The sequence below is a fragment of the Lissotriton helveticus genome, chromosome 5_1 (assembly GCF_964261635.1).
Source record: "Lissotriton helveticus chromosome 5_1, aLisHel1.1, whole genome shotgun sequence".
NCBI lineage: Eukaryota > Metazoa > Chordata > Amphibia > Caudata > Salamandridae > Lissotriton > Lissotriton helveticus.
The window spans coordinates 308,355,033-308,368,087 of NC_136065.1; the positions used below are offsets into that span (position 1 = coordinate 308,355,033).

The following is a 13,055-nucleotide window of genomic DNA, read 5'->3' on the forward strand; positions in this document are numbered from 1 at the left end:
CTGACAACAGAGAATGTTTGTAGGAGCCTTAATCGATTCTCGTATGGCACAGGTGTTTGTGTCCCAAGAGCGACAACTTCGCATACTCAAGGTGGTCGCTTATCTCAAATCAAAAAAGTCAGTTTGTGTCCGGATCTTGAAATCTTTTCTAGGCATGGCCTCCTCTTGCATACATCTGATCCCACATTGCAGACTTCACATGAGTCATACAGGAGGAGGTGGACAAACAATGGAAACAAATTTCGGGGTCGTTCAACGACAAACTCTACCTGACCCCCCGCATTCAAACAGCTTCCGAATATCGCCGCCGGGCGGCCCTACCAGGAGACAGCTCCTACACTCACCCTCACAACGTATGCTTCCTTGGAGGTTGGGGGGCACACCTCGACGGAATGTCAGTCAAGGGCAAATGGACTGCAGCTCAACGCACATGGCATATAAATCGGCTAGAACTCTTGGCCATCTTCCTTGCCCTAAAGTCTTTCCGGATACTGATACAAGGCCAATCGCCGCTGGTGCGGACAGACAACACCACCAGCATGCACTACCTCAACAAGCAGGGAGGTACGAGATCACTCCTGCTTTCCAAACAGGCGCAGGAAATCTGGACTTGGGCAATTCAACATCAAGTTCACCTGACAGCAGTGCACGTGCCGGGCGTCTCCAACACCCTCGCCGACTTTCTCAGCAGATCTCTGGCAGACAATCACGAATGGGAACTCCACCACCCCATTCTGGACTACATCTTTCGCCAGTGGGGCCAACCACAGCTGGATCTGTTTGCGACTCCAACCAACCTCAAATGCCGACGCTTCGCAAGTCGGCATCCCCACAGAGAGTCGAGCGGGAATGCGTTTTCGATCAACTGGTCGAGCGAATTAGTCTACGCTTTTCCCCCGCTCCCTCTCATTCCGCGCCTGCTGCACAGGATGAAGCTTCAACCATGCCATGTCATACTGATTGCGCCCAGGTGGCCGCGTCGCCCGTGGTTCACCTCCTATTGTCCATGTGCGATCCAATACCTCTTCGCCCTCTGCCTCACCTGCTTACCATGCACCAAGGCCGCATTTGCCATCCGGATCTGGCATATCTCCAACTGCATGCTTGGAACCTGAACACAATGAGTTTGCAGGTCTGAATATCACTCCTGAGTGCAGGAACGTGCTGGCTCATGCACGCGCTCCTTCCTCCATTAAAACGTATCAATTGAAATGGAAGCGTTTTTGTGTCTGGTGTCACAAGGAAGCTCTTGATCCGATGCACGCCAAGCCGGAGCAAATTCTGCCTTTTTTCTTATCTCTAGCGAAATCTGGACTTTCTCATCCCACTCTTAAAGTCTTTCTGGCAGCGATTTCCCGCTTTCGTCATGACGGCACCACATCTTTGTATTCCTCTCGGATCATTCGGCAGTTCTTTAAAGGCCTCTTTCGAATGTATCCGCCTATACGTCATCCTCCACCTTCGTAGCGCTTAAATCTGGTTTTTTCTCAGCTCCTCCTACCGCCTTTCGAGCCAATCCATTCAGCGGACTTAAAATTCCTCACGTGAAAGGTTGCTCTTCTGGTCGCGCTGACGTCATCAAGGCGAGTAAGTGATATCCAAGCATTTACAATTCAACCTCCATTTCTTCAATTCTCCAAGGACGCTGTTACTTTACGTACAAACCCGAAATTTATTCCCAAAGTTCCCTCGGATTTCCATCTGAATGAGCCCGTCATTCTTAAGAATTTTTTCCCAAACCCTCAGTCTCCCGCTGGGCGTTCTCTGCACTCCTTGGATTTAAACCGCTGCCTTAAATTCTACATCCAGCGCACCGCTCCTTTTCGTAAATCAGACCAGCTCTTTGTGGCCTATGGCCGAACATGCAAAGGACAACCAGTAACCAAACAATCCACTACTAGATGGATTTCTTCTGCCAACTCTTTCTGCCATTGCCGGGCCGGAAAGCCCCTCTCTGCTCCGGTGCGAGCACACTCGACAAGGGCTGTGGCATCATCTACCGCCCTCTTTGCTGGAGTGCCTTTGCGCCAGATCTGCAGAGCTGCAACGTGGTCAAGCAGACACACGTTTACGAGGCACTATTGTCCGGAATCAGCGGACACCGCGGATGCTGCTGTGGGCCAAGCTGTGCTCCGAAATCTATTTCATTAAGGTGACCCTCTGTTGCTTCCCTCCTACTGTCATAAAAGGTTTTGACATATATTTCAATGTATACTTTTACCTATGTGGTTTTGAACTGCCTTTTATGACTCATGTATTACTGTACTGCTTTCTACTCTTATTCAAGCATGTGAATCTATGGAAGACACCCCTAATACTGGAGAAGAACATTAGTTACTTACCTGTAAACTGTCGTTCTCCAGTATTGGTGTCTTTCATAGATTCACATGCGACCCACCCTTCCTTCCCTCAGAGGCTCTCTTCTCCTCATGCACTCTTGGTCACTTTGGTGCTACGAAAATCTGAGGGCGTGAGCTTCTGAGGAGAAGGTTCTAGAGGGTGCTGTTGCTTGATTGGCTGGAATGTGGACCATTATAATGACTGATATGTTACTAAAGTGAATTCTCCCTTTAAGGCTTCTATGGGCCTTTTCAGTTCTAAGGTACTTTTCTTTACGTTGTATATTTTATATGTATTACATTTCTTATGTATATCTATAATTATCTATATATATATATATATATATATATATATATATATATATATATATATATATATATATATATAACTCCTATTTTAAGTACCGTGGGACTCCCACTTCGATGACGGGGAATATTCAAGCATGTGAATCTATGAAAGACACCAATACTGGAGAACCACAGTTTTTTACAGGTAAGTAACTAATGTTCTTTCTGATCAGTTGTTGGAGGTGGCCAAGGGATAGTCATCAATCTTCTAAGTGGATGGGCATTGGGTTTGGTTGTTGCTGCTTTCTCAGAAAACTAATTCTTTTTGCAATTCACTGGTTTCTGCTACTTTCTGACCAGGCCTTGAAAAATCCACTTGCAATGTCAAGTGAGATTTTATCAGGTAAGCTATTTTGAGCTATTTTTAGCATTTACTTGTCTGTGCTGGTAGTTAACTTAAACTTGAAGGGAAAGGTGTTCTGTTCATTCAGAAAGTGAATGAGCAATAAATCTTGTTTTTGTCTTGACACATTTGCTGTCTAATCAAGGACAGAGGTTAAATGTTAGTTTGTCTTTTTTACTAATTGTTTATTATCTGTTCCTGGAAACATTTTTTTACTTTTCTTTCACTTAATATAGTTTGTGTTTTTTGTCAAGTGAGTTATCTGACAATAATTGTGAAACAAAAGACTGTAAAATGTAGTTTTTTTTCTAATTCAACATTTAAACAGCTTGTAAATGAATAGTAGAAATTATTTAAAAATATATCAAGAATTATGAAATCTTTTTTGTAATTCAGAAGTGTGATGCAAACAAAGATTTACACAGAAGCAAACCAATTCACAACACTATACTTAATGATGTGCAAATGACAAATATTTGCAGAAACTTCATTTCCATACATTGTACACTTTATAGTTTTAAAAGCACGTCAATGGGAAATTCTGTGGGCATTTCATTGTAAAATCAGCTAATGCAAATGACAGTGTGCTGCTACTTTATTTGTTAAAAATGACAGTTTTTAAACATGAGTTGAGAAATATTCCTGTACCCGCACTGATGACAATGCGGTTAATGAACTCTGGCAAATCATTGGTAATGTGTATCCTATATGTGGCAAGATTTGCGTTCTATATGGAGCAAAAGTTTAGTCTATTAAACCAAACAAAAGTTTTCTCTACAGCAAACATGCTGAACTCGCATATTTGAAGGTGCTCTCATATGTGATAAAGAAGAAAATGGCATCTCAGTGAATTAAAATACTTGACCAGGATCACATAATTTGAAACCAGTTTATGGTTCAGTAGCATAATTAGGTTAAGTAGATGATTTAACTCGCTAGACCTGCAGGTCAAGTAAAATTTTTAGAAGTTTTCGAGGCCTGCTGACAAAATTTTTTCCATTTTTTTTCCCCATTGTATAAGACTTGTAGCACTTGTTACAATGATGAAATATTTGATCCTCTTCACCCATCAATTTCAATCTTTTGTGACGTTCATCTTGCCCTAAAGATCCTCTGCTACCTTCTGGTTTGCTTATGTTAACATTTGAATCAACGGAAAACCTGAAACAAAAACAATATTGAAATAAATTACCAAAATGATGGCTAAAACATATCTTTATAGGGCCGCCATTTTGGAAAATGGTGGAAGGGTTGCTCTGAGGAGTTATTTTCGGTCTCTATAAGGCATCTTGACCCACAAAACCTTTGTTTTGACACCAACATAAAGCATATAGGTCTCATGGTTCCTGAAATATTACATCACTGCAACACATCTGCCATTTATAAAAATGCATCCAGAAAAATTGGGCCTGGATTAGTAGTGTCTACCCAAGCTAAATTACTTCTCTAATGATACAAAAACAAAAATCGCTAGACAATTTTTTTTTACGGAGGAATAGCAAGGGGCCACATTTAAACTTTTACAACAAAAAAAACCCTCCCATATTTCAGGAATTACAGGTCCTCTTCAGGTCATGTTAGTCTTCATTACCTTCAGCATAGGATCAGAAATAATTCAGATTTACGCTTCATGAATAAGTTTGAACTCTGAAAGCTAGAAGAACTTTTATGACTAAGCGGTGGACAAACATTCACTCTTGCTTAATGATAAAGTTAACCTTCAAATAAGTACAAAATGAATTAAAATGGTAAAGACATATGAACTGAAATCATGGTCTGTTAATGGAGAAGACACTATGATGACTGCCTACAATTTATGTAGCTGGTACACTATTCCAAAAATTCCTATAGGAGTCCATAAACCAAGATCCAAGCCAGAAAACAAGCTTTTTCAATTATGGTTTTTCAGTGAGTAAAGACCAAAGTGAATTGATGTATATGAACTGTATCCCTACTATACCATAGAAAAGCAACTGTATCGGGTATATTGAGATTATATTGCAGCAGGCGTAGAGATTATGGATTGGCAGCTAGCACAACCTTGGTAATGATCCCATTGATAGAAAATTAGCTGATTGACTATTTTACTTTGCTTTTAAGGCTTTCTTAATTTTCTTTTCAAACTGCTTGGTTGAATACAGTGGTCAAGGATTTTTATGCATTGGATTTTTGATCAGTACTTGAATGTTGTTGGAGATGTGGAAAAAATGTGGTCCTGTAAACTACTCCAAACTAAACCTTGGATACTTGCACACAATTGAGGATGTTGGAATCAAACATTAATTTATTCTGTATATTCATATTTTGGAATGCTTATTAGTTCGTTCTACGTGAGATTTTCCCGATATAATGATGTATGTTTTACAGACCCAATCATTAAATGAAGAAATTATTTCCATGGTTCATTATACTAATATGATACACTGGAACGCTTCTTGTCTATATCTGTGCACTCAGCGCTTAGTATATGAAAGCAGTTCTCAAAAATAAAAACCTCCTAGGTTGGTGTTTTAATTTCATTTAGGGAAAAAGTCAGCTATGGAAAAAAACCTTCTTACATGCTTTGTCTTGTGTGTAAGCCTTTCAATGACAGATGGATGTTTGTTACCTGGAAGATTAACACATACAATTATCTGTTTTACAGATACCACAAAATAAACCAGGGGCAACTTCAGGCTGCAAACCCCTCAACGATGCTACACCTGCTGTTCCAGGAAACGATAACAGCCCTCTTGATTCAGTAAGCAATGCTTTTTAAAAATTAGTTAAGGAATTGTTGGTAGATTTTGAAACACTTATCCAAATTTAATATGATTAAGTATCCATTCATTATTCAATAGTAGATATGTGAAGATTTATTTAAATGTAAGTTTGGGACACCCCCAAAAAAATAGATACATTGTGAATAAATCCGTTTGGGACGCAAAAGAAAATATTATAGATATCAAATTGTTGTATGATATAATCAGTTTTATTAGAATATGTTCCAAGATTCCCCAAAAACTTTTTGTTGCCTTTTCTTTCAAATATAGTGATGAATCCTTTTTCATCTGACTATTTATTTGTAACAGATTCTATTGTTTTTCTTTCCTACATATAGCTTCATAAAAAAGAGGCTTCGGTAACCAAATGCAAAATTGTTCAAATGGAATCTTAATCGTGGTGGTCTAAGCTAATTTGTTTCACAACAATTAGCCCGTTTTTGAAGGCTTTATTATTTTTTTTTTTTTAAATCTGTTTATTAGCAAGTACATAGAGCATTAACATGCATACATGTCCACAGATACAAGCTTGTTATAAATCCAGAAGATACATGCATGCGTTAGCTCAGATCATATAAAGAAACATAGCGAAATCGATTTTTAATTTTTACCGAACCAACAAACCCAGTGCACACCCAGTCCCACCCGCCACCCTCAGGAATCCCACCCGACACTCTCTCAGTTAGCACATAAATGAAATATCGAAAAAATGGGTCAATCCCAGTATAGTAATACACATTGTAATTTGAACGCACAGGTATGGTAGAGTAACATGAGTGATGGGCCGGGGTCCCCCGTACCCCATCGCAGAGTACCATAGATTGTGTTCGTGCATGGGAACGTGTAGCAGGGCCCAGTGATACCAGATGTGGCTAGTCACTTGCTTCACCCTCATCCTCATCATTTCCAGCCTCGAATGCCCCCAGCATGGCAAACCAATCCATTGAGATTGGAGTTTTCCGGAGACCCCTCCGTTCCTCCCTCTGTAGTGCTTCACCCTCCGCTTTGCCCCAGCGCACTACTTCCGCCCGCCACAGGTCAGGGTTAGGTGGTTTGGACGACTTCCATCTGATCGTGATAGCGCGCTTTGCCAGCAACAAGGCCAGATCTGAGAAGCGCGCTGCCACGGTCCTAGCTCGTGCTGATGGCCCCAGCCCAAGCAGTGTACGTTCCAGTGTAGGGGGTCCGTGCAGAATACCAGCTTGTTCTAGGGAGTCATGGACAGCAGCCCAGAAATGCCCTAGTTTAGGGCACTGCCACAGCATATGTACCAGCGATGCATCGTCTGCATCACATCGGGGGCAGTCACTCTTGGCAGTAGGGAACATCACATGTAGGCGGTGTGGTGTCAGGTAGGCTCTATGTAGTAACATCAGTTGGATGAATTTGTATTTGGGGTTCCTAGCTACCTTTTTGGGGAACTGAAGTATGCGCTTCCACTCTGTGTCCCTCAGTGGCCTCCCTACGTCAGCCTCCCATGCCGCCCGGAGTGGTGACAGCGTAAGTGCCCTCCCAGTTCTTATGCCAGCCGTGAGCCATCTGGTCAGATGACCACCCGTTCCCATGAGATAAAGCATGGCGACGAGAGGGTTCGTGACCGGCTCCCGCCCTTCAGGCGACCATATGCGTGCAATATAATGGCGGAGAACGGCGTGCAGAAGAAAGGAGCCGTTGGGGACGCCCTGCTTGGTCCTGAAGTCCTCGAAGGATAACAAGTGCCCCTCTGCAAACAGGTCACCCACTTGTGTGACACCTGCGTCACACCAGGGCTCCAGTAAGGCCGCCGTGAGTGTGCCCGAGCCCAGAGGTATGCCCATCAGTGGGACTGTGGGGGCATAAGGTGTCCCGGGGGACGTGTACTTCAATGCCTTCCGCCAGTATGTTATCGCCAGTTTGAGAAGCGGTGGAGCGTTTCTAGGTAGGTCCGAGCCAGGCAGGAGCAAGATGTGTACTCTCCCCTTAGCATGGTCGTCCTTCGAAGCATTAATCTCATGAAGATTACGGCCCGCCACCCAGTAAGCTAGCCATTGCAGCTGACACGCATAACTATACGCTCTGAAGTCCGGCAAGCCCATGCCTCCGGAGTCGGAGGGGAGCTGTAACTTGGCCAGGCCTATGCGTCTGCGGCCAGGACCCCAAACAAGTTCGGTAAGGAGGGAGTCGAGGGTCCTAAATGTCACCGCCGGGATCTGGAATGGCAAATTGGTGAAGTAGTAGATGAGACGGGGGAGCATCACCATCTTGGATATAGCCACCCTGCCAGGTATTGAGAGCGGTAATGTCAGCCAGAACTGAATTTGCGATTTCAGCGTTCTAATGGCCCTCCCCAGGTTGCCGTCCACCATCATGCCCGATTCTCTGTATATCTGTATCCCAAGGTATCGGAAGGTGGTTTCCGCCATCTGGAATGTATGAGGGGCAAAAAGCAGGGGGGTCGACCCATCCGTTGCTGCAAAGGTGAACCCATAGGACTTAGATTCACTGATAGTGAGGCCAGAGATCTCTCTGAAATCCTCAAAGATCCTGGAAACTGGACTCAAGTCGCCTCTCAAGTCGCGAAAAAATAATATAATATCATCCGCATACGCAGATACAATGTGTTTCGTACCGTGCCGTCGTATGCCATAGTGGGGGGCCATCAACCTAAGTCTACAGAGCAACGGTTCCAGGGCAAGGACGAAGAGGAGAGGGGAGAGCGGGCAGCCCTGCCTGGTGCCTCTTGCTATGGCTATGGGGCCTGAAATTTGATGGGAGGTGCGCACTCTGGCCGTGGGGAAGGTATATAGCAATCTGACCCAAGCGATGAATTCGGATGGTATCCCAAAGTTTGAAAGGGTGGTGAACATATAGTCCCATCGTAGTGAATCGAATGCTTGTTTTAGGTCCAGAGATATGCAACCTTCGGAGGCCATGTCTACATTATCTCCGAGCATGAGCTGGGTCAAGCGCCTGAGGTTCATGGCCGTATTACGGCCCGTCACAAAACCACATTGATCGGGGTGGACCAGCTGTGGCACATATTGAACAAGCCTCGACGCCAGCACCTTGCTCAATATTTTTGAATCAGTATTGAGAAGGGACAGCGGTCTGTAATCGGCCATCTGCAGACCATCTTTGGCCGGTTTCAGGAGGGACGTGATCAACGCCTGCATGGATGATTGCGGTAGAGAGGATGTACGTAGGGCCTCTAAATAGACAGTGTGTAACCGTGGTGCCATGACGTCTATATATGTCGCATAGAATTCGGCTGGTAGGCCATCCGTGCCGGGGGTCTTTCCCTTCGGAAGGGCACGTATCGCCTGTCTAATTTCCGCTACTGAAATAGTACGCTTCAAGTCCTTGCTCTGGCTGGCAGTAAGTTGCGGGAGGTCCAGACCCCCCATGAAGGCCGTAAGTGCTGGTACCGATAAGGGCTGCGGGGGGCCGTACAGCGAGGAGTAATAATCCTTGAATGCCGTATTAATCCCTATTTGGGTGGTAACCGGGCAACCAGATTGGTCCAGGACCCTCAGAATGGGATGGCTTATCGGAGAGTCCCGTAGGAGGCGGGCTAGTAGCGTACCGGCTCGGTCTGCCTGTGTATGCTGTCTATTCGTGTATTCCCTATAGTCTATAAGCCGCAGATCCTCCAGGAGCTCCGTGTGTCTAATATGTGCCTCTTGCAGTGGTGTAAAGTGAGCATTGGTGCCTGCTGCCTCAGTCTCTAGGGGCGCCAGTGTGCCCTCCACCTCTGTCAGTTGGCTGATCACCTCCCGCCTCCTCCCCACCCTATTGGTCATAGTTTTTGAAGGCTTTATATTCTTATTCTTTAAAATAGTTGAACATTGCTCTATCTCTGTGCTTGAGGGGGTTTAATGAAATCACAGAGCACCATTGAGAAATGCATTGGTCGTTTTGGGCCTTAAATTGATATATTTTCAGTTTTTTGATTGAAGTTTGTTAAAGATTTTCATGATGGTAATCTTCTGTGTCCTTTCCTAGGAAGCTTAATGTTAAAAGCAGTAGAGACTTTAAACTACTTGGGGGTTGTTATTCGGGATTTCAGTGCCTATTCCTTCTTTTTACATCTTGCTCGCCTGAGAAGATGGCTACCTTTTTTTTTTAAAGACCGTACAGCACTCCCCATCAGTTAGTCACATCTGTAGAAATTGCAGTGAACGATTTTTAGACGAGCTGCTGTCACCAAATGTTTACAAGGCAAAAATATTGTAGTCCAGTTCTTTCAGTATGTCAGCAACTTGTAAAGTTTTTCAGAAACAGGAAAGGTTAAAGCAATGCTGTAAATACTCCCAACCTACAGGTGTAACAACGAAAGTTACGGCGGACCTTGTTAAAAGTTGATTATGGAATACTACCCTATCAAAAAGGTGTCTTGTCTTCTCCGTTACATTTGGAAATGGGAGTTTGACTCTTAACCCTTCATTCCACTGTACTCCTATTAAAGCATGTTCTTTTCAGATATACTACAGACCCTTCATGGATTCAGACATTGTTTACCATACGTCTGACATGGGCAGGCATGACCCTGTTACAGTGCAATGTGTTATAAAATTAGTCGCATGCAAAATGCATGTATTGCGCCATTCTTTTACATTTTCATTAATAGTCAAGTGGAGACTATGGACTTGAATATCAAAGGTGGGTTGATCAATAATCGTTGAGATTTCTAAGTGCCCTCTATTTCTTTGAATATTGAAATACCACTGTCATGGCCTCACTCTTTATTATCCTCATAATGGTCCCAAACAGCGGAGAGTTTGATTGTACAGATGTTTACCAGCAGACTATGTGAGAAGTTGGCCTGATATGTGATGTCCACTATTCTAGTGGGCACCTTGTATCAGTCCAAACAACCCTTATGGTGATGGTTGTAAAGTCAACCTTATAGACCAGCTATCCTAGTGGTAGCATGGACAAAGCAGTCTTAGGCTAAACTCAAGAGGACATGTAAAGCCAGCTGTTTTACCATATGTAATCCCTTTAATACCAAGTGAAAGGACACCACACAGGTTATATATATAAAATATATGTATTTATTACTAAATAAATCCTCTGAACTCTTTGAGGTCAGAGGCACAAGCACATAACAAGATACTCAATTATCGTACAATAAGTTGCACAAAATACACTAATGTCCTAGGGGCACGTAAAAACCATATACTAAAATAGTGGTATAAGAACCACGTCACAAACAAAGGATAGGCCTAGGGCCTGGAGAATCGCTGGGGCTACGCTGTACTACCAAAGGATAGGGAGCAGGAGGCCCACGGGATGCGCGTGCAGTGTCTTTACACACACGCAAGTTACCATAGAGTTAGAATGGGAACGAAAGAATTGGAAACTAGTTCTTTTAGGACACTTCCGGATGGACTAGGGAAAAAGCTACTTAAAACTTAGACACTAGGATAGTCAATACCCACAGGAGCACCGAAGTACTCGCGTTAGCTCACCCACAGGAAGCGGGTGCATAGGTGTCAAAGTGTGTCGGGTTTTGTCGCTGATTCCTATGGAGCCTTGGAGAAAGTTGCTGCAGGCGACCAGGAGAGAAGTGTCCGGGTGGATCCAAGGGTGGATCGAGGATGAAGAGTACCTGAAAGCAGAGGGGACGGAGTCTGGGTCACTAGCCAGTGACCAGGAAGGAACCAGGCGATGTCTGGATGCGATCAGGTGATGTCGTGAAGCTTGACTCTGCAGCCACGTGGACCAGGAGGTGTCGACGACGACCAGGAGCTGGATAAAGACTGTCCCACGAAGGCTCTCGCTCTTGGCGGTGTCAGCTTCCGGATTGGAGTCAACAAGCCTTGGCAAAGGCAACCCACGCAGGAATCGAAGATGGCTTCTGGATCAGACCAGCAAGGTCTGATGGCTTCTCCTTTTCAGGGAAGCAGGGGCCAGTCTGGAGCAACAAGACCAGCGTTGTAAATTCAAAGGTTCGTCGTCACAGAGGCCACTAGCCAACGGGCAAGTGACCGGACAGACGCGTCGAGCAGGAAAATGCAGAAGGGCCCCACGCAGAACACATGGAGTGTGGAGGGCTGATCTTCGGTGCAGTTGGTGCTCGGGGCTGGGGCTGCTCAATCCCCAATGCACAACTTCGAGGGTGCCTCAGAAGTTGCACGGAAAGCAATTCGCTGGCTTTCCAAGAGGGCCGGTCCCACGTCTCTCGTCGCTTCCACGGGTCTCAGCTCTGCTGTGACTGTGGATCGGGCTTTTGGAAGTCTGGAAGTCCGGGTCTTGTCAAGCTCTGTGCTCGGGCTCCGGCGGGAGCGTCGACAAAGCAAACCGTTGATTGCTTGATGGTGCCTGCTTGCACAGGGTGGTCACTCCTTGACCACAAGGGAGATTCTTCAGTCTTCTATCTTCAGGTAGAACGTCGAAGGCCCAGAGTTCCGTTTCAAGTTTCAGTCAGGATAAATCTAAAGTCTTTGGACTCCGCTCCTACCTATATACCAAATTTAGGGGCTGGATTACCTGCTAGGTCCCTCCTATGGGTGGGGACCAGGAAAGGGGGTGGTTACACCCCTTTCCCTTTGTCCAGTTTCGCGCCAGAGCTGGGGCTGGAGTGCCCCAGCACCGGTTTGAACCGGACTATGCATGGGACACCTTGTGTGCCCCAGGCAGTGTCTCATATCATTCAGCCCTCCCTGCCCCAATACACTATGGTCTGTCTGGGGTGGTGCTAGCACCTCCCAAGACAGGAAACCTATTGTCCAAGCCTCCCTCGCTGGAAGGACTCCCAGCAGCAGGAGGTCAGACTTGTCTGTGGCAGCAGCATCCATTTTGTGATGCTGAGGCTCTGGTTAACTTTAACCGGGATTAGTAGGAACAACATGTCTTCTCCCTCTAGAAGGGTGGAATGCTACCCCCGTTGCCAGAACTGGCGAGGGGGTAGTATTCCAAAGCGTATGACACCTTACACAACATGTTTTGATAAAGCCAAACCAAAGTTATCATTCAACCACGAGGAATATAATGCACTTAAGAGTATATGGTATGGCAATATCATAGAATAGCTATAAGGACATGGATCCGAAAGCTGCAGACAGGCTCAGCTCATACTAGAGCACCATCCCACATAAAACCAAGCACTCTGCCTTTAGGATTGTTAAGGCCTGCCATAGGAGTGACTTATAGGTGCATATGTGTCTATATATAATGGTAGGTATAGGAATACTATACCTAAGCAAGGGGTGATTACACGACCTTGCCCCAGCTGAGTGATCAGCCAGTTGTGTATGATTGGATGGCCATCCAGGGGTGGCA

General features: G+C 44.9%; 1 protein-coding gene across 18 annotated transcripts in view; it reads left to right on the forward strand.

The window, feature by feature from the left end:
* The window catches only part of RERE (arginine-glutamic acid dipeptide repeats), a 1,170,479-nt gene that overhangs the window by 497,097 nt on the left and 660,327 nt on the right, over nucleotides 1-13,055 (forward strand). For all 18 annotated transcript variants that reach the window (XM_078642320.1, XM_078642327.1, XM_078642330.1 and 15 more), the window contains one exon: nucleotides 5,675-5,770. In XM_078642320.1, coding sequence (XP_078498446.1) covers nucleotides 5,675-5,770 — 96 coding nt within the window. The remainder of the gene's footprint in view (nucleotides 1-5,674; nucleotides 5,771-13,055) is intronic.